Source organism: Manis javanica, chromosome 4 (genome assembly GCF_040802235.1).
Source record: "Manis javanica isolate MJ-LG chromosome 4, MJ_LKY, whole genome shotgun sequence".
In the NCBI taxonomy this organism is placed as follows: domain Eukaryota; kingdom Metazoa; phylum Chordata; class Mammalia; order Pholidota; family Manidae; genus Manis; species Manis javanica.
In genome coordinates this window covers 166344983-166367634 of record NC_133159.1, presented here as the reverse complement: position 1 = coordinate 166367634, position 22652 = coordinate 166344983, and the positions used below count along the sequence as shown (strand labels likewise).

The 22652-nt window shown below is 36.2% G+C and overlaps 1 protein-coding gene across 3 annotated transcripts in view; it reads left to right on the top strand.

Annotated features, from left to right (window-relative positions):
- GJC1 (gap junction protein gamma 1) overlaps positions 1 to 22164 on the top strand; it is a 30348-nt gene extending 8184 nt beyond the window's left edge. For all 3 annotated transcript variants that reach the window (XM_017670997.3, XM_017670998.3, XM_017670999.3), the window contains exons 2-3: positions 15528 to 15603; positions 16546 to 22164. In XM_017670997.3, the coding sequence (XP_017526486.1) occupies positions 16566 to 17753 (1188 nt within the window). In that variant the 5' untranslated portion in view covers positions 15528 to 15603; positions 16546 to 16565 and the 3' untranslated portion in view covers positions 17754 to 22164. The remainder of the gene's footprint in view (positions 1 to 15527; positions 15604 to 16545) is intronic.
- The last annotated feature ends 488 nt before the right edge of the window (positions 22165 to 22652 follow it).

The following is a 22652-nucleotide window of genomic DNA, read 5'->3' as shown; positions in this document are numbered from 1 at the left end:
TTTTAAATGGGACCTTTTCTTCAGTTATATTGCTATCAACTTTTTCAGTGACTTTCTGTGTGGTCATAAAATAAAATTAAATACCAAACATAATATAGTAAAAAGGTCATTAGGTCTAAGTTGTGTTACAACTAGTTGTGTGATCTTAAGCAAATCACCATGATTTTCAGTAAAATAAGGATACTAGCTTCATACTGTGGTGTCAAACAATGGGCCACTGCAGAATAGTTGAAAGTTAACCTGCGTATCTATTCAAGTAGTATCTGTAAACTGTATAAGTAATGTCTTAACAAATATGTTTGACCTTTTCAAATTTTTATGAGGATGATGTTATGATAAACTACTGATTTATTTTTAAGCTTTACTAGTTTATGGTAGAGTCTTATCATTATGTGTTTTTTTCCAAAGACAGATAATAAATGCACAGCCACTATTATTTAAGGCTCCAGGAAATCTTTTGCTATTTATAAAGGTCCTCAGACTCTAAAAATTGGAGACTACCAACCTACTCCCAATCTCTTAACATTTCTTTTACCGTAGTGTATGCACCTTTGAACTAACTGTGTTATATGGAAGATTTGGATGATAAAGGTGTTTGGTTTTTTTTTCTTAAGATAATGATTTTTTAAGCTTATAATGTCAGTACAGCAGTGTTAGTTCTTGGGATCTATTTTTAAAAGACCTAGATTCGTATAGAAAATGCTTTAGTGACTATATAGTGTTTTCTGAAAGGGAATCTGTTGTTTGTGTGTCCAACTCAAATAGCTTGCTTTGACCTCACATTCCAATTCAGTTGTAGATGTTCATATTATTCAGAGTGAAAGCTTTGTATTTATTACAGATTGAGCAATTCAAGCAGATGTGCACTTCTCAGATTCACTTGGAAAGGACAGCTTTTTTTCTGAGTTTGGAAAAATTATTAGAAATTTGGGAGTGTGTCTGTTCTATTATACTTGAACTCAGGAGAAAAGAGAATGGAAAAATGTTTATGATTTGAGGTATATTCTGAGAGGGAAATTATATGTACATAGCTTATAAAGCATTCTGTGGGAAAGATTTACTTTGGTTACCCGTTATTTATGGTTATTAGTTCAATGAAAATTTAAAGCAACCTTACCATTTGGAACCCCAGATAAAAAGTTCTTAAGAGTAGCTTTATTTCCTACCACCTTTAATTTATTTTGCCTCAGAAACTTTTTTGCCTTTGTGTTTGAAATTATGTACATATCGACATAGTTTCTTGATATAGGCAAATGGTGATAAGATCAGTGTTTAGAATAGTGGTTTTAGATTCCTAGTTTAGCTAATCTAAAAAAATCTTAAAGTAACATATTTTGGTTTAAAAAAATCCATTTAGGGCAATATGTTAACATTTAGCATTTTCTGTCTGGGATGTAATATCTTTTGGGTTTGGATTGAATCTCATGGGCATATTCTTATCCCAGCAGAAGAACCCTTGATATGAAGGACAGAAAATGAAGTGGAGTGGTTAGGGGTTAGGATAGGAAGTAGGAGTTTGTAACATTTTCACATGTCAGATACACATTTAATAGAATTCACTTACAATGGAAACTGGTAAGTTTTTGGTGGCTCTTTTAATAATCATTTTCTCAAATAAAGATAACTCCTTCCAAATACTCAATATCAGATATTCAATAACCAGCAGGTATCAGTAGCAAGTATGTATTCCAGGGAATATTCGGTATGTTTTCATTTACTGTGTTGCCTGTGGGCCACTTTATAGTGAGTCTCTAAAGGAATGAGGACAGCATTATGATATTGAGCTGCTATAGAAGACATCACATCAGAGTGCTACTATCTTTTGATGTATTCTTACAAATTAAAAATTACCCTCTAGACTCACCATCCTGTATTTTACTCTGGAGTGGAATTTTATGTAAGTTCTTATTGCAAGGGGGTATAATAATTGTACCAAAGGTTCCATGAAATAGTTGTGCTTTTGTGGTATATCCATTAATTAGTTCTTTATGAATATGTGCAAGTATTATGAAATTTGTACCCCGACCTGCTTTATAAATTTCTCTTGGGGCTTTTGTTGCATAGGAAAGCTTTGCCAACTCCATCATTACATGTTTATTATAGGAAATACTGAAAGGCAAATACAACAGAAATTATCCATAGGCTACTGTTAATGTTGGTGTATTTCCACTCAGCCATATTATGTTGTGGGCTTTTTTGTTTGTTTCGTCTTTTTACTGTATATGAGCATTTTCCCACATAATGAAGTATTCTTTTAAAACAGGTCACAAATTGGCAGGTTTTGTTCAGTCAACAAAATATCTGGCTCAATATTATTTATGTTTTTTTCTTTTAGTTGCCAACATGAAAAAGAAAAAGGAGACAGGTAGGAGTATAGATTGATACAATCCCCTTTGGAAAAGTAGTGATCTACTAAAGCTGACACATGTGAACCCTATGACTAGCACTTCTGCTTGTAGGTATTCAATAGAAATGCATACATATATTTACCAGAAGATTTATATGGACTTTTCATAGTAGCATTATTCATGATAGCCTCAAACTGGAAACTACTCAAATGCCCATCAGCCATAGAATGGTTAGATTGTTGTATATTCACACAATGGCAATATAATAAAGCAAAAAGAATGAGGAGAGTAGAGAGCTAAATGTGTCAACATTGGTGACTCTCAAAAGATGTTTAACAAAAGAAGGCAGACACAAAAGAGTATATTCTTTATGATTCTAATACAAGAAAGTCCATTCTATATGATTCCATCAATACAAAGTTCAAGAATAGGTTAAACCAGTGTGTCCCAATGTGTATGATATTGTTCCCCAAGGAGCATTTGGCAATGTCTGGAGACATCTTTGGTTGTCACAACTGGAAGAGGCCAGGGATGCTGCAGAACAGCCTACAGTGCACAGGACAGTCTTCCACAACAAAGAATTATCCAGGATGTCAGTAGTGCCAAAGCTGGTACTGGGCTAGACTAATCTATGCTGTTGGAGGTAAGGCTGGTGGTTTCCATTGGGTAGGAAGGGGTATGATGGTAGCTCTGGGTGGCTGGTAATGTTTTGTTCTGTTTTCATTTCAGTGCTGATTACATGGGTGTGTTTGGTTTGAAAAGTCATTGAGTTGCACACTTACATTTGTGCACCTTGCTATAGGTATTTTATACTTAGATAAAATTTAATTTAAAAAATCAGACTTCACATAAAAATCCAAGTTGAAGGCTACTTTTGAAAGATATGTCAGGCTGCTAATTCTCACAGTTGTAAGTACTAAGCAGTAGTCCCCCTTTTGTTACTGTGTATTCTGCAAGCCCCATTTTTGTGTTTCAGTTACTTGTACCACCTCACTGGTATCTAGACATTTAAAAAATGTCTTCAACAGCTTTATTGAATTATAATTCACACAAATACAGTTCATCTATTTAAAGTATACAGTTCAGTGTTTTTATATATTCCCAGGGTTCTGTAGCCATCACCACCATTTAATTTTAGGTCCTATATTTTCATTCCCCCAGAAAGAAACCCCATACCTATTAGCAGTCACTCCCTATTCTCCCCTAGTCCTTTCAGGACTCCCCTAGTGCCTTTCAGGACTAGGCAACCACTAATCTTTTTGTCTCTATAATTGTACCTTTGAATTTTGTGATCTCTGTTCTAAACAAAATTTATAATGATTTCATTATAGAGGTTATATAATAAATTATGTAAAGTGCTCTTATTGGGCATTTAAGATAAATTACTAGATGTGGAATTACTGCTCAGATGGCAAAAACATTTTAAAGTTCCTGATAAATATTACCACAGTGCCTTCCAGAAAGGTTATACAAGATCACCCTCATCTTCATGTATGATAAGTTTTTTTGCAAATTTTGTATTGTGAATCTAGTCATACTGGAAATGTTATAAATTGATTTTTATTTTGACTTAGACATGTTCATTCTCCTGGATTGACCATTGTTCAGACAGTTGATTTGACTTAATCTCAGGCTGTTTTGGACAAGTGTACCAGTATTGTCCTTTTTTACACGAAAATGGTACCACTTAAGATGCATTGTAAATGAATGCATTATCCCAGGTTCCCTATACTTCTCCAGCTGGTTCCAAAAGGTTCTAACATTCAAAGAGAATGGCTTTCTGCCAGCACAAATTGACACTTGGACCCATAATGGTGTATTTTGTTTCCTTGTTGGTTAATAGAGCCAATATTTCAAACTACTTTCTCTCCATTAGGTTTTATAATTTCATTCACAACAAATTATATTTGGTGTTTCTCAAATATTGTCCATAACCAAGAGTTCTTTTGAAAGCAAGTTGTTTTCATGTTTGTAATACATAGATTACTGTTTGCTATTTAGCTACCATAATGCTTTTGCTTAGAAATTGTCACTAGCTAGTTATTAAACATCTATTATCACTCATGCAGAATTAATTTCCACTTAAAACGTTCCAGTTAAACAAATCTTCATTGTAAACCCTTTAATTGATTCCTTGTTTCTGCACATAAAGCAGTCTCATTCAGGAGTGTGAGTCACTAGCATGATTCTTAGTGGATTGCTCAGTTCATAATGCCCAGATAGTTAATACTTCAGAATCATGGTGAGTCAATATTGAAATTTTTTAGTTTAGTTTAATCACAAGTTTTCTAAGATGACTGTTTGGGAAATGTCTTTGAAAATTGGGCATCTTAACCATTGTTTAATTTCACTGCTCCTACTTTGCTTCTTTCCTTTTCCTAGAAGGTCTTATTCTACCTAATTTGTTGGTTGTTTTATAAATTTTGCTCCAGCTGAGGTAGTTTTCATGAAATGTTAAGAGAAGGGTTAGACCTTAGAAATCATCTGATAGTTGCCACAAATGAAAAAATAGAAATGCTTATTTCTGAAGCACCTTTTAAAATATCTTGGCCCCTAGATTAGTGCTTGCTCTGTCTTAGTAGATTAAAACTCAGCTCTGATCCGTTTGGACTTGGTTGTTGTATTTGCAAACCATTTATAATAGCACTACTTATTTTAAATTTTTTAATTTCCTGTTTTTTTTAGCTTAGTAAGCATTAAAAATTGACAAGGGACAGGTTATGGGTTTTTTTAGTTGATCTAAAACTGTTGCGAGTTTTTTTTTCATGAGTCTATTATTAGAGTTTTCCAAAGACATCTATGAAAGCTATATTTTTGGATTAACAGTGTTTCTGTGGCCAACATTATAGTAAAGAGATTGTAATGGAAAAAATTAATTAGATAAACTGGAAACTAAGGCATTTCACTGGTAAGTCACTGTATTATAAAATATGCTTATACTTTAACAGATGACTCAGTGCCTTTCTCTTGTCTTCCATTGCATAGGATATATAACTATACATTAAATGCCTCTTGATACAACTACAGTTTTTTAAAAGTGTTTGTAAATTTCCTTTAAACTACTGTATTGCAAACTTCTTGATGGTAGGTAAATACTAATTACATGAAATTATTTTAGTCCAAAATTTTTTTACTTTTTTATTATGATAAAATATACATTAAAAAATCACCATTCTAACCGTTTTTAAAACATATAGTTCTGTGGCATTAAGTACATTTATGGTGTTGTGCAGCCATCATCACCATCCATTTCCAGAGCTTTCTTATTTTCCCAGCTGAAGCTCTGTCCCCATTACACAGGCTCTCCACTCCTCCTAGCCCCTGGCAGTCACCATTTTACTTTCTGTATATATTAATTTGACTACTTAGGTACCTCATATAAGTGGAATCATATCATATTTGTCCTTTTGTGACTGACTTCTTTCACTTAGCATAATGTCTTCAAGGTTCATCCATGTAGTATGTCAGAATTTCCTTCCTCTTAAGGCTGAATAATATTCCATTGTATGTATATACCATATTTTGTTTATTCATCTGTCAGTGGACATACTTGGGTTGCTTCTACCTTTTGGCTATTTTGAATAATTCTACTATAAACATAGTTGTGCAAATATCTGTTTATGTCCCTACTTTCATTTCTTTTGAATATATATCCAGAAGTATAATTGCTGGATTATACGGTCATTCTGTGTTTAACATTTTGAGGAAATTGTACAGACCGTTTTCTGCAGCGGCTGCAACATTTTGTATTCTCACCAGCAGTGCACAACAAGGACCGTTTCTCCATAGCATTGTCAGCATTTGTTAGTTTCTTTCTTTCTTTATTTCTTTCTTTCTTCCTTTATTTCTTTTTTTTGCAATAACCATCCTGATGGGTAGGAGGTTGTATCTCATTGTTTTTTAGTTGCATTTCCCTAATAATTAGTGATAATCTAAAACTTCTTACAGTTTAAACTCAGAATCTAACTCAAGCCTTGTTTTTTAAAAAGGTATTAAAAGCCATTGAGAGAGTGAGGAAACGAGCATTCTCATACTCTTCACAATCATACAACTGTTGACCCAGAAGTTTTAGGAATTTATCCTAAGTCTATAAATGGGGATGTACATGAAGTTACAAGTATAACAAACTATTATAAACAACTTAAATGACTAATCATAGAAGATCAGCTAAATTCTGATTCAGTAGCCCTGGGAGTGGGAGTTGGATAAGTAGGACCCAGGAATGGGCATTTTCAACATGCGCTCTGGATAATTCTGGTGAAAGTGGTCTGTGGACTATATCTGTACAACATTTACTCATCATTACTTCACAGGCTTTAATTTCAGGGTCCATGGTGTGCTAAGGCCCTCAGCAAACTGGTCTTAGGCTTTCCTGTTCAGCCCTCCCTACAACTAGTTCCAAACATCCTCCATCATGTTACAGTCTCAGAGCGTTCTTGTGCAACTTTTCACTCTGTTTTCTCCATCTCCCTTGCCTCTACTTTCTGCCCCAGCTCAGCCTGGTGAAGCTATCCTTCAGAACCATCCTTCAGAGACCCACTTGTCTTCTGCAGTAAGATTATACTCCCTCCCTCCCCAGCTTTATTGAGGTATAATTGACAGTTTATACTTCTTAATTCATAGGAATTAGTGTCTTTCTCTTCTCTGAGTATTTTCATATTTTGTACTTTTATACCAGTCATTGTATTATGTCCTAAAATACGACTATTAGTGAGTATGTTTTATATTTTCTCCTTCCTACAGTTCATTCATACCTTCTGTTTAATATAGCACATGTTCATTGAGTGCTTGTGTTCGGAGCAACATACTGGGTGCTTAGGGGCTCAAAATTTAAAAAACACAGACTTTCCCCTTAAGAAACTCACATTCCAGCATCAGAAACCATTACCACTAATGATGAGTTAATAGATTAAGTCCTGATATTGGTAGAATGAAAATTATTAGGGGGCTTCTGGGGAGAAGATTACTTGAGATCAATGAAACTTGAAGTGACCTTTCATCTAGATTTTAAAGGATGGAAATTTTTCCAGGTATGAAATTGTGGAAAGGCAATGTAAATTGGAGGCAAGTCAATGAGCAGAGATTCAAGTTCACTAAATCACTCAGTGAATAGAAGTATTTCTCAGAAACTCTCAGTATTTCTCAGAAGTATTTCAGTGGGAGGAGTGATCAGTCAAAAGGCTGAGTAAGAAAACTGACCATTGCATTTGGCAGTGTAGAAGTTTCCAGTGGCAAGAGCAGTTTTGGTAGATAGGTGGTATGAAGAGGCTTTTGGTATGTAAAATGTTCTCCCATGTGGATATTACCTTAATTGATTCACAACTCATCATCATCATTAGCCATTAAGGTAGTTTTCAATTCTGTTTTAGATACCCAGATTCAGATGTACATGGTGTATTTGAGAGCATCATGAGATAATAATTCATAGGTTGGTGGCTTACTAGATATTGGAATTAAGAAAATACAGCATAGTCAAAAAAGAAAAAAAGACTGGCATTAAACTAATCTGTTGGACCAACTTATGCCAGTTTGCTAGACCAGAGTAACTAAATGTTCTGTGCCCTTGAAAAAAAAAATGAGTTCTTTTGCTGTTGGGTGGAGTATACTCTAAATAGTTGACAATATTGTCTATCCTTTACATGTTTACTTATTTTTTCTGTATTTGTTCTATGAACTGTTGAATGAGGGGTGTTGAAACCTCCAGCTATTGTTAATTTGTCTGTTGCTCCTCTTCGTTGTGTCTTTTTTGAAGTGCTGTTCATGTGTGTGTGTGTATAAAGGGATTTTATGTTCTATTGATTAATTGACCCCTTTATCATCATGAAAGGACCTTCTTTAATTCAGGTAATATTCCTTGCTCTGAAATCCACTTTATCTGATATTAATATGTAGTTATTCCTGTTTTCTTATGATTACTGTTAGTATGTTACATCATTGTCCATAGTTTTGCTTTTAATTGCTTTGTGGCTTTGTATTTAAAGTGTGTTTCTTACGGACAGCAAGTATAGTTGGATCTTGTTTATTTAAGCCAGAGGTCTGACAATCTCTGCCTTTTAACTGGAATATTTAGGCCATTCACATTTATTATGATTAATGTGGTTGGATTTAAGTCTACTGTCTTTGTTTTCTCTTTGTCTCATCTATTTTCTGTGATTCCTTGTTTTCTACTTTGTTGGCTTATTAGATATACCATTTTTTGTTATTTTAGTAGTGCATTTTGGGTTTACTGTATCCATTTTTAACTTATGGTGTGTATTCCAGTAATATTAAACCACTTCTTGTCTAATAATAACCTTACAACAGCATATTTCCGTTTCCTTTCCCTCAGCCTTTTGTGGTTTTGTTTTCATACTTTTACCTCTGTGTAAAAAGAAGGATGTATAAAAAATATAAATCCCACAAGAACTTGTTACCATTTTTGCTTTAAACAGCTCTTTGTCTTTTTTAAAGATTTTTTAAAATAAGAAAAGTTGTCAGATGTCTTATATTTATGTGTTCTTTATTGCTTTGTGTATATTAAATTTCCATCTGAAGTCATTTTTCTTTTGCGTGAAAGACTTAAACACTCCCTATAGTGCTGGCTTGCTGAGGATGACTTCTTAAAACTTGTATATCTGAAAAAGTATTTATTTTATCTTATTTTTTAGCAGCTTTATTGAAATAATAATTGACATAACAAGTTACACATACCTAAGGTGACAGTTTAGTGGGTTTCGACGTATGTATGTACTTGTAAAGCCATCACTACAATCAAGAGAATGAACATAGCCATCTTACCCAAAAATTTCCTCCTGCTACTCCTTTGTAATCTTCTCTTCCCTCCCTGCACCCCAGCTCATACCAAGGCAACTACTGATCTGCTTTCTGTCATTATATAGAGTAGTTTGCATTTCCTAGGATTTTATATAGAAGGAATCCTACAGTATGTGCTCCTTTTGCCTGAGTTCTTCCATTCAGCCTAATTAAGATTCATTCATGCTGTACCTATTATTGCTGAATAATACTCCATTGTATCAGTATACCACAATCCTTTTATTCGTAAACCTGCTGATGGTCATTTGTGTTGTTTCCCGGTTTGGGCTATTACAAATTGTTAAGAACATTTATGTGCAAGTGAGTTTATAGTCATATGGTTTCACTTCTAGAGTAAATGCCTAGGAGCAGAATGGCTGGATCATATAGTAGGTATGTGTTTAAGTTGTAAGAAACTGACAAACGGTTTTCCAAAGTGGTTATACTATTTTATGTTCCGCCATCGGTAGTGTATGAGAGTACCAGTTTCTCTACCTCCTTGTCAATACTAGGTATGGTCAGTCTTTTTAACTTTAGCTGTGGTAAATACGTTGCTTATAGTATTTATTTTTTGTTTTCTTTTTCCTGCTTTCCTATAGGTTACTTGAACATTTTTTAGAATTCCATTTTGATCTTAGCTGCAGTGTGGTTTTTTTTAGCATATCTTTTTTTTAAAGGTATCATTGATATATACTCTCTGAAGGTTTCACAAGAAAAACAATGTGGTTATTACATTCATCTTTATTATTGAGTCGCCCCCATACCCCATTGCAGTCACTGTCCATCAGTATAGTAAGATGCCACAGAATCTCTATTTGTCTTCTCTGAGCTACACTGTCTTCCCCATGACCCCACACACACCATGTAGCATATCTCTTTTACAGCTTTTTTAGTGCTTGTTCTAGGTTATTATATTGTATATACATAATGTATTACAATCTACCGGTGTCATCGTTTTACGGATTTGAGTGAAGTGTAGAAACCTTGCCTTCCTTTATGTCCATTTACCCTCCTCCATTTATAATTTAAATATTTCTTCTACTGATACATGGAGAACCACATCAGATAGTGTTACAGCTTCTGTTTTAGTCATCGAATGTAATTTAGAAAACTCAAGGAGAAGGAAAGTCAATTGTATGTACCATACTTTTAAACTTATTTTTCTTTCCTGATGTTCTGAAATTCCTTAGCAGCAAATTCTCTTAGTTTTCCTTCACCTGAGATTATTTTGGCTTCTCCCTAATTCCTGAAGGATATTTTCACTGTATATAGAATTCTGGATTGACAGTTCTTTTCCCAAATCCCTTGGAAAATGTACCACTACTTTCTAGCCTCCATGGTTTCTGATGAGAAATCTGTCATTCAAAATGGTTTTCTGTATTGGTAAAATGTTGTTTCTCCTTCACTTCCTTCAAGATTTTTTCTGTCTTTAGTTTTCATAAGTTGTCTTGGTGTGAATTTTTTTAGGTTTATCCTGTTTGGGGTTTGCTCACTTCTTGAATCTGTAGGTTTGGGTCTTTTTGCCAAATTTTCAGCCATTATTTTTTTAAATGTTCTTTTAACCTCATCTTTCTGTTCTGTAATTCTGATGACATGAATGTTAGCTCTGTTGAGAGTCCTACAGAACCCTGAGGCTGTTCCTTTTCTTCCTCTAGTTGGTTTTCTTTCTGTTTTTCATACTGGGTAATTGCTACTGTTAAGACTTCAGGTTCACCGATTCTTACTGTCCTCTCCCTTCTAGTGTCAAACCCATCCACTGAGTTTTTTATTTTGATGGATGGGGATTGCTCACTAAAGCATTTTATGAAGGCTGTTTATTCCTTGTGTAATTATAACATCTGTGTCAGTGTCATCTTGGTACTGTTGTCTGTTCAAGTTAAGATTTTCCTGGTTCTTGGTATTATGTGTGACTTTTGATTAAAACTTGGACATGTTGGTTGTTAGAGATTCTAGATCTTAAAACTTCTGTATTAGCAAGTCTTCTCTGACACCACTCCAACGGGAAACGGAGGTGCTGCCTCATTACCACCAGCTAGGGGTTCTCCACTTGGCTCCCATGACACTGAGGGATGATGATGGGCTCTCTGTTACTGCTGGGTGGCTGTGGGAGTTGAGTCTTCCACTGGACTGGCTGTGAGGTGGAGAGGAGCATCATTACTGCTGCTCATGTGACCTCCACTGACACTATCAGGAGGTAGCCTCATTACCACTGGACAGCCCCGACCTCCATCAGGCCTCCTCTGACACCGCTCCAGAGGGAAGAAGGATCATCTTCATTTTTGAAAGGTCATAAAAAGACTAGGTATAGATTATTGTTTTTTCATTCAGTACTGTGTTGCTCTGCTATTTTCTGGCTTACACTGTGAATCTGCTGTCATTCTTTGTTCTTTAAAGCGTCTTTTTTATTCTTATGCTTGGGATTTGTGGAGTTTCCTGATCTATGGATTTAGTTTTCATCAAATATGAAAAATTTTGGCCATTATTTCTGCAAACATTTATTCTGTCCCCTCCTTTTTTCTGGGACTGTAACATATATTAGAACACTTATACAGCTTACTGTGCTGTTCATTTTCTTTTTTCTCTCTGTTTTATTCTAGATAGTTTCTGTTGCTGTGCTATCACATCTTTAAATCTTACTTATTGTCTCATCTCATGTAATTTTTATCTCTTAAACTGCAGTTTGAGTCTTTAAAAATCTGTTTCTCTTTCTCATGTGTAGGCTTTCTTCTACCTTCTTGAACACATGGAATATGTTTATAACAGCTGTTTTAATGTCCTGTCTACTAGTTCTAGAATGTCATTTTTGGGTCTGTCTCTGTTGATTTTTTTCCCTTTTGGATCATATTTTCCTGTATGCCTGGTAATTTTTTATTGGATGGCAAACATTGTGAATTTTATGTTGTTGGGTTCTGATTTTGGTGTTCCTTTAAGTATTTTAGAGCTTTGCTCTGGACTCATTTAAGTTCTGAAAACAGTTTTGATTCTTTGAGCCTTGCTTTTAAACCTTGTTGGGGCAAGAGTAGTAGAACAACCTTTAGTGTAGAACTAATTTGGCTGCTTTCTGAGGGAGCATCTTTTTGAATGCTCTGTTTGATGCTCCATGTATTAGGATGTCTTTCCACACTGGCTAGGAGGAACACAAATTATTCCTAGCCTTTTGTGGTTCTGAGGGTTTTTTTTGCATGTTCCTTTCTAGTTCTTGTCTCTTTTTTGAGTAAATCCTCACATGGTACTGACTGATCAGTACTCAGTGGAAGACTGAAGGGACCGGGACCCTCTAGATCTCTAGAGCTTGTTCTCTGCAGTTCTCTCCTCTCCAAATTCTGTACTGTCTCCTCAATTCAGTGAGTATGCCAGGCCCTGTTTGGGTTCCTCCCTCTTCCACAGCCTGGAAACATTCTCTGTGTAATAAGCTTGGCTAATCAGGGGTCTCACCTGTTAGCTCTCCTTCTCTCAGGGATCCCTGTCTTGTTCTATTATCTAATGCCTGTTAACTTTTTTTTCCAGTATATTTTGTCTGGTTTTTAAATAGGAAGAGAAGAAAGTTGAGAGCATTTCCATCTGTTGGCATTTATTTTTCCCAGTGAAAAATATTAACAGCATCTGAAAATTTAGAATTGGGTTAAGATTAGGGATTTAAGGTACAGTATAAACTGAAGAGAAAAACGGGGAAATGGGAAAGGGAGACAACTAGGGAAAAATAAGTAAATGGCTTCCTGAAAGTTGTTGAACTGAGATTAGAAACTAAAATTACAGTATTCGTGATTTAAAAAGCTGTCATAGAATAATTTTTCTACCTTTTAATTTATTCAAGAAATTGACATGACTATATAGAAGTAATAGAATTTGAAGGAAGAGAAACTAAAGTGTTTCTATTAAATGTCAAATGGTTAATGTCTGCACTACATTAAGAAAACATTCTACATATAAATGGGCAAAAGGATAAAATAGTTCACAAAGAGGGGTAAATGTAGCCTCCTGTGTTAAAAACATACAAATTGATATAATTTTGAAAAACTATTTTGCATCTGGTAAAGTAGCATAACAGACAGTGCTGATGCATTTGGGGTGAAGTTGTAATGATTCATTGCCAAGCATTGTAAGTTGCTAGAACTTTTTTAGAAAGTCACATGACAGTGCAAAGCATGAACCATGCAGATTTATATTCCCTATGACCTAATAGTACTTCCTAGAATTATCTATAGATAAACTCAGTGAAGCATAAAGAATATATTTACTCAAGATATTAGATATAAAAGGACATATAAATTAATTGGGGCTTTCCTAATTAACAAACACATTCAAGTGTTTAGCATACCCCCACCTCTCACAACCACTCCTCACATGCTCTGCTCCCATGTCATTTTCCATTCATAGGTGGATTATGGAAATGAATCTTAATTTTTTCATGAGAGCCATTCACAGGTAATTGCAAGCTTGTATTCCCTGATGTATAATCAAATCTGTTTACCAAAGCAGGGAAGTCAGAAAAGACTCTGTCCTGAATGTGAGGCTTCTGATAGCAAAGCGGGAAAAAAAATGGTTCAGAAGTAAGGGGAACTTAAGTGGAGCAAGAACTCAATGAGACCGCACTTGACAGTGACGCATTCCTCTTAGAAATGTCAGTTCCAGAACCCACCACTCTCATTCTGTTTTTCTTCTCTCTCTCCTCTCACCCTACAACCACCACCACTGGAGTAGTATACTCTGTGATGTGTAAGTCATTCACTCTCTTAATGCCTGCAATGAGAGGAAAAGGATTTGGAGAAGGAAGAGTATCAGAAACCTGCTGGATTCCTCAGTAGATCAAAACAGTGGTGATATTGCCATTCATTTTAGGAAACCCTTGGTTATTTTAGAAATAAAATTGCTTGTCACCCATTTTATGAGATGCTGAAGTAAAGCCACTAAACAAGTCATTTGTGCTCAAAGTACGAGTGTATGGTCCTATAGCTCTTACAAATGCCCATGGAAAACCAGGCTCTAAAGGTTCAGCATTTTATAGGCCTACATCTTCACTAGTCTACAGTGCATACTTCTGAATGTGTTAAAATGGCTGCTTTAAAACTTAAATAAGCTTTAAAGGGTATATCACCAATTCTTACTCCTCCCAATCACACAATAGGTTATTGTATGAAATGCTGAACTGTTGAGAAATGTTTTCCTAGCAGTAATTATTTAAAAGATACCCATTTGTCTTTGGTATGGATGGGGGTATAAAGGATGAGTTTTCCAACTAATTAACAATTTCACTTTCATGACTTCGGCTTTTGGAACAAATAGAATTTCAGGCTTGAGGGGGAATGCTTTAGATGTGGCATTTGTGGGAAATACGAGTCCGAATTTTATGGATGTGAATCATGGAGTTCTGTGTTGGAAACCTGGATTGTATCACCAGTTTAAAGATTGCATATTATTCACTTCTTGTTTTGTGGTTTTATAACTTGTACATTAGTGAGAAAAGTGGTGAGCCTACTGGACATCAAGGCTGAAATGGTAGTTTTACTTGACGTTTTATGGTGAGATCCTTGTGTGATCAGATTCTGTTTGTAAATCTAGATACTTGTTATGTAGATGCCTGCATGTCTTTTTTTTTCTTCTTCATTGACCTTTTGGAAATTTCCAGGTTTTTTTCTGTATCTTAACCAGAAAAATTTTTTTTATTAATTACTATGAACACATAATATGCAAGGATTGTTTTAAATGTATTTAATGGCGTAGATGAACAAAGTTGGCAGCTTATGGATGACTCTTGGCCATAGCTGTTCAGAGTTGGCAGAACTTTATAATGAGCAATAATTTGCTCTGCATTTGTTTTTTTAATCATATTACAGATGCAGGTGTTTTCTTTTCTGTAAGCAGTTTCTGTGAATCTGTAAATCACCTCCTGTGTATTCTGCTGTCCCAGTGACTGAAAGCCAGCTGTTAGGTGTTTCAACAAAACAGCTTGCTCCTAGTTGACTGTTCAAATCCCATTGAAAGGTATTGGCTGCTCCAGGGAGCGAACCAGGAATAGAGCATGCAAGGTGAAGATTTTCACAAGGCCTTTAGTGACCCAGTTCAATTTTCTTGAGATTTTTCTGCTTTGGCTTTTTCCTATAGGTGCCAGATTTCGTCTGCTTCAGATTTTCACAAATGACTCATCTTCCTGTTGTATTTTCTTAGACTACAATGACTTAATCTTAGGGTCACTGTTAAATGTAGTTTCTCTGACTCCATGTATTGAGAGGAGCACATAGTGGTATCAATTGCTAGTGTGTTTCCATCTCATGCTGGTTGATTGCTGTGATACATAGAAAACTTTGTTTCTTCCTGAAAATGGCATTTTAGTGATTCATTGTTTTCTGTGGGTGGAAGCTTATGAGCACTTTTCTTCTTCCCTTCCAGAGGGAATCTGGAAAAGTTTTGAGCAAAACATCATTTCTCTAAGAAAATTTTGGATAACAGAAGTTCTGGATAACAGGTAATGTGTGTTTATACTTCTTTGATGTGCTGACAGTTATCTCAATCTGCAGCAGTAAACTGGGAGAGGGAAGAAAAGGAAGAGAAAAGCCAAGTGTGCTTGTGTCTGGAGTTGCAGTAGGGATTTTACACACGTTACCTTCTTTAGAGTCTGAACATAGAGCTCAAAGTCTCAGTATAAAACTATCCTTCAAAATGATATTTTAAATGGATTTGCCTATTGACTGGATTTAATGCCCCCACAATTCAATTTGTTAACATTTTTAACATCTGCCATAAACAAAATACAGAAATTAATAATACAAAATCCTAGAATCTGCTGTGCTATGTAGCCTATGTAAGGAGTGTCTTCCTAGGTCCTTTCTGTCATTTGTTTCAGTTCTTGATCACTGCCAGTTATTTACAGCTGTGCCATCTCCTTAATTCTTTTTAATAACTTGTCAGCAGGTCCAAAATTTGACTTTCCTAATAGGTACCTCTTCAACAGTGGAGTCCAGCCAAGTATCCCCATTATATTCTTAGTGGTAGTCTTACTGTGACTGGACAAAATAGCTACACCTCTGCACTGTGTTCTTACTTGTATCTCACAAAGTTCTGAAGGTCTTATGGAATGACAGTATATGTAGAGAATCCTGTATACTGTGTCTGAGAAATCTGTCTCAAATGAGAGGCACAATTTTACCTTGTAAAAAAGGGAAGACATGAAAGCAAACTGTACTCCTAGGAACCATGGAGGACCAAACACGTGCTCATAGACTGAGATGAATTGTCCTACTTGATGGAAAGTAGGAAGTGAGATGCTGTTTATTCTTAGCAGTCATTCCAGTATGGGCTTAAAGTTAGATTTCAAGTATATAAAGAAGTCATTTCTAAAAATATCAGTAAATAAACTAAGATTTTAATATTACTTGATTTTCCTTTGGTGTTTTCCCATTTTTATCAGGGCAAACCACCTCAGTCACCATGAGTTGGAGCTTCCTGACTCGCCTACTAGAGGAGATCCACAACCATTCAACGTTTGTGGGGAAGATCTGGCTCACTGTACTGATTGTCTTCCGGATTGTCCTTACAGCTGTAGGAGGAGAATCCATCTATTACGACGAGCAAAGCAAATTTGTGTGCAACACAGAGCAGCCAGGCTGCGAGAATGTGTGCTATGATGCCTTTGCACCCCTCTCCCATGTGCGCTTCTGGGTGTTTCAGATCATCTTGGTGGCGACCCCCTCAGTGATGTACCTGGGCTATGCCATTCATAAAATTGCCAAGAGGGAGCATGGTGAAACTGACAAGAAGGCGGCTCAGAGCAAGCCTTATGCAATGCGCTGGAAACAGCACCGGGCTCTGGAAGAAACAGAAGAGGATCATGAAGAGGATCCCATGATGTATCCAGAGATGGAATTAGAAAGTGAAAAAGAAAATAAAGAGCAGAACCAACCTAAACCCAAGCATGATGGCCGACAGCGGATTCGGGAGGATGGACTCATGAAAATCTATGTGCTGCAGTTGCTGGCAAGGACCGTGTTTGAGGTGGGCTTTCTAATAGGGCAGTATTTTCTGTATGGTTTCCAAGTCCACCCATTTTATGTGTGCAGCAGACTGCCTTGCCCTCATAAGATAGACTGCTTTATTTCTAGACCCACTGAAAAGACCATCTTCCTTCTGATAATGTATGGTGTTACAGGCGTCTGCCTAGTGCTTAACATTTGGGAGATGCTTCATTTAGGCTTTGGGACAATTCGAGACTCACTGAATAGTAAAAGGAGGGAAGTGGAAGATCCGGGTGCTTATAATTATCCTTTCACTTGGAATACACCATCTGCTCCCCCTGGCTATAACATTGCTGTCAAACCAGATCAAATCCAGTATACTGAACTGTCCAATGCTAAGATTGCCTACAAGCAAAACAAGGCCAACATCGCTCAGGAACAGCAGTATGGCAGCCGTGAGGAGAACCTCCCAGCTGACCTGGAGACTCTGCAGCGGGAGATCAGGATGGCTCAGGAGCACTTGGATATAGTAATCCAGACCTACAGCCACCAAAACAACCCACCTGGTCCCCGGGGGAAAACCAAAGTGGGGTCCAAAGCTGGGTCCAACAAAAGCAGTGCTAGTAGCAAATCGGGGGATGGGAAGACCTCTGTCTGGATTTAATCTTGACTGGGCTTAAAACTTGTGCTCTTCATAGTCTGTGGTAAGCAGCGGCTCACTGAATAATGACTTCCATTGAGCAAACATTTGGCTCTGGTTATCTTCAGGGATGCTGTTGGCTCAGGATCCAAGCTCAGGGGACTCTGAAGGCGGGGCTGAGACTGGGGGAGAGAGGGAAACACAGTGTTCCTGGGCACATGTTCCAGCAGTAATACAGTTGCAGAACTTTACATTTGTGTCTTCCAGATCTGGAAAGAACATATATTTAAATCATTCTTGTTGAACAGTTTTTGTATGTACAGTATTATGGTACATTTTTTTAGTATGAAAACTTTTGTATTTGTACATTGGACTGCGTAGTTATACTTTTATATTAAAGGGGAAAAAATCCTTAAGGTAATACCTATTAGGCTAGTGTGATTACTTTGTTCAGCAATTCTACCGTGGGTTTGAAGTTTTAATAGATGCTACACCTAATAAAAGTGCCTCTGGTATTACAGGGAAGATTTCAGATGTGTAAGGAACTTGAGGAGGAATCAGTTTTCAGTCTTGGAAAGAAAATCTATAGTAGAAGGAGGTTGAGATCTTCTTTTCTTGAGAAATCTTTGACTCTCATTCATGTGGCCACAGTATCCAGTCTTTGAAAACCTATTTGTATTTTCAGTGGAGATAAATGACTCACTGCAGGATTCCTGTAAGTATCCAGCATTGCCAGTATGTTTTGATACGCTGTCATACAATTTAAGTTCTTTCAAGAGGCTGATACCCATCCAGTAGCAGTGTGGAGACACTGGCTAGAATTGTCACTAAGATTCCTCAGTCACAAAGCAAAGCCACCCCTGGAAAATGAGCCCTAATAGGACCTGTTTGATTTGCCTTAACTCTATCCAGAAACCTGCCTCTCTGGTTTCTTAAGAAGCCAGTGATGGATATTTTCTTCATATGTTAATATCAGAAATAACAAAAATTCCTTTGTAGGCTAAGAATACTCAAAGCTACTTGTACTGCTTATGGCAGAAGGCCTAAGTCCAAATTCCTTACTTTTTTTATAATTTACCATGGAACTTTTGTAATTTACATACCTCTGCCAACATAAATTTCTGCCTGGAAGACCAGTCAGACCTGGGATTCTATCTGTAAATAAACGTAATGAGAATTTCAGTATTTATTCTCTATAGACATATCTGTCAGTGACAAGCATTAATGTTCACATAACACTCACAATTTGCAGTATTTTATTACCATTCTCAACCTTATATATGTTGGAGAACTTTGCTTTCTCACCATGTTCACATTATCTTATAGTTGATGAGCTGAGTAAAGCTTGGTAATGATTTAAAGGAAGCAGCCTTTGCTTCTCCAGGGAGTATTTCCTTTTGGGTATCTCACTCTTTTCTAATAGAAATCTATTACAAAACATCTCTGACTTTGAAATTCCAAAAGTATTATTTTTTATGTCTCATTTTTAAAATACCAGTTCTCTGTTACTTAGGAGAATCATAAAGCAGCACCCTTTGTGCAATTTTTTTGTTGTTGTTTTCCACTGCATTTCTTCCCACTCCCCCCAAAAATGAAACTTGGTAGAAAAGTTACACTTATCTTCTAGCCATGCATTTATCCTTATTTTGCCTTTTTTTCCCTCCCAAATCTATAAATTTAGCCTAGAGAAGCTCCTCGGGATCTCTAAACATCTTAAGCAATAAGTAAACTTGGGTAAGGCTGATGGGGAAATTGCAGAAAATTATATCCTGAAAAACTTTAGAGACATGCACAGTTTCCTTCAAATTTCATTTGAAGGAATTAACAAGGAAATTCAAATATTCTAAGAGAACAGGCAAACCTTTTTAAACACCCAAGTTTAGCTAAGATAAAGAACCACCAGTCAATTCTTATGTCACTAGAGCTTCAAGGAGATTTTTTAATTGAAGGACAGAAAATACATATACACTCACATCCATCTATTCAGTGCCCGAAGGAGAACAGTGGCTTTGCCAGCAGAAAGGTTGTGGATTTGCAAATGATGGAGAGGGAAGGAGTCAGGCAGAAATGCCAGGCTAAGACATTCGGCGCCAGAAGCATCCATTTAGCTTCTGCAAACACTGCCCCTGGTGTTTCAGCTCGGCTTGTCCCGAGGAGAATGTGATCTTTTGTGTCTAGATAATTCTTCAACTTCTTACAGTATATAAAAAAGATAATTCTAAGTCACTTCACATGTGCGCACACTTTTAAAAATCGATTTTCATTCTCTCACTAAAGTTTTAATTACATGATTTCCCAATTCTCACCACTTTCTTAATATATTTATTTCTGCCTTTGAACAAAGTTTGCAAAGCCATTTTTCCCTTATGGTATGTTATGGGCCTGCATTAACAAAGTGGCCCTGTCACTGTCTAGCTTAACCCATTGATTGGGCCTACATTGAATCTAAAAATACTGTTCTGAGTATTGTTCTAGAACTTGCAGATATTTATATAAAAAGCCTGATAGTTTTTTTCCTATCAAAATCATATTCTTTTGAATTGCCATGTAAGATATGCTCTGTCATGACATTTACTTCTCTAAAGAGAAGTTAAATGCTTACTCCTTCACATACTAGAATCAGGATGCAGTCAACAGCATGTTTATTTCTTGACATATTGGATTTATTCAGATGTGGTATGTCCTTTGCTCATCTTTGCTAAAATTATTCAGAAGAGATTTATAAAACAAACAGGCTTTTTTCTTAGTTCATATTGGAGGGGAGAATTAGATGCCATTTTCCCTTAAGAAATGTTAGTGTTCATTTTGTGGCTTCATCTTTGCTGTATGACTTAATTAATTTTGTCTGTTTCTGTATTTGTTCATTTAAAATCACAAGCATGTTACTTCATTTGAAGTCAGTTTTTCTGGGGCTATTCCTTGACTAATGTCTATAGCATTATTTTTGATAAAAATGAACTTTGCCATCTAAAATGGCTCTTACAGGTTAGGACTCCCACATATCTATCTTTTAGAAGGACACCTCTATCTTTGAAGAAAAAAATTGTCATTGGGTACCTAACTCTGTTATTTCTTTGTGGTATGAAATGAGATAGTTCACGTTACTTTTCCAAGTTGCAGGAACTGCTTACCTCTCAGTAGTGTTAAGGAGTAGAGAGAGCCTCTAATGAAAAGTAGTATAAGATCAACTATGATTATTGGTCATTTGTCTGAACTTGGAGCATCAAAAAAAAAAAAAGTTGAGAGAACTGTGTGATGGTAGTAAAATGACCTTCAGTGTTCTTTATCACAGGAGGACTCAGTGATGGTTTAAAACATTTAAATGGTTTAAGCAGTTTATGCCAAGAATGGGCTTAAATATTACTCCTATTAGTCATACCTATGCTTTACCATTAAGCCAATAAATGACCGTGCTTTATGCTTTTTGTCTCATTCAAGAGACAATAACACTTCTAAAAATAACATCTATAGTTTATGATAAATTTTTGCTAGCCAGCTTTCAGTAAAAGGCAAGAATGCCTTTTTATTAAGGGAAGGTCTTTCCCAACTGTGAAGAAAAATGTGTGAACTTGCTGGTAATTTCAATTGGAAGGTTCCAGGTATTAGATTAATTTTGTCTTTATAAAATCATGTAATCTCATGAAGAGTCTTACCACCTGAAGATGATAAATCCCCTGCACCTATATAGTGCGGAGTTTGGAAATAAAATTTCAGTTCACCTATATATCATAAATCATATAGTCACCATCAGACTTTTGAATCTTGTCACTCTTTCTGGCCACACATCATGGAGAATTTAAAAGAGTTTATTTGTCGTCCCTAATGAAGTTGTGTTCTTTTGTTGTTTTTAATAATGATGTTAAGTGAGTTTGGTTCATGCACATTCCATATTAATAATCATACTTTTTAAGGACGTTATCCCTAGTATTCTAAAAGCCAGGAGTCCACACCAAAGGAAGTCCTATTCCTGTGCAAAATCTCTACAGAAATAAAAGAAGTAAGAGTTCGGCATTTCGGGGTTGGCTTGTTGAATCAGCAAAGGCACTTGGTTATGTGCTTTTCCAAGATTGGAAATGTTTTTCTCTATTATACTTTGAATCGTTTTTACTTAATAAATCTTCTTTGCAAGTCTTTACCTCAGGCACTAAGTGTTAGATAGGGTTAGCATATTGGTACTGAAAAACTTGGCTAAGAGTTCCAACTTTTTAAGGTAATTTAAATGTAAAATTCAACTATTAACCAACAGTCTAATGTCATATGGTATGCAGTTGGGTATTGTGTGAACAGCTAAGGAATTACCCATTCTAGTGCCAAAGATCACTGGTTGCTAATTTCTGTACATTGATGTGAAACTTTGTGGTGGGGACAGACTCTGTGCTGAGGGCCTTGTCTCTAGGAAAATTTTGTCAGTTCCAAATACAGTTTAGAAGATTCATTTGTGGTCTGTGTATCTTTTCACAAACTTGAAAACTCAGCTGCCAAAAAATGTCATATTGAGGATTGTACCCCATTCTTCATTTAAAATAGTACCCAAGAGCTTAATGGTTTACACAGAAAACCTGATATGAAAATCTCTTCTAGTACTTTCACCTGTAAGTTGATATCAGTGGGAATGCATGAGCAGGAAAATTTCCAAGTAGAGGTTTGAGTTAAAAAAATAGGCCTTTTTTCATAGCTGGGTTAGAACTCCTTTGGGATTGCTGTGGCTAAGTGTATTGGTGTATTTCTGGCATCAGTCTGGGAAGGGTGGGTGACCTTGTAGGGGAGGGAAAAGCTGAGGTCTAAGCATAGAAACTGGTAACACACCCTGTCTCTGGCTTCCTTTGGTTCTCAAGGCCTTGTCTCCAAGAGGAGTACCTCCAGGAGGGTTGCTCCCCACAGACCAATCTTGGTATGGCTAATCTACCTTCTAAGAAGAGAAGG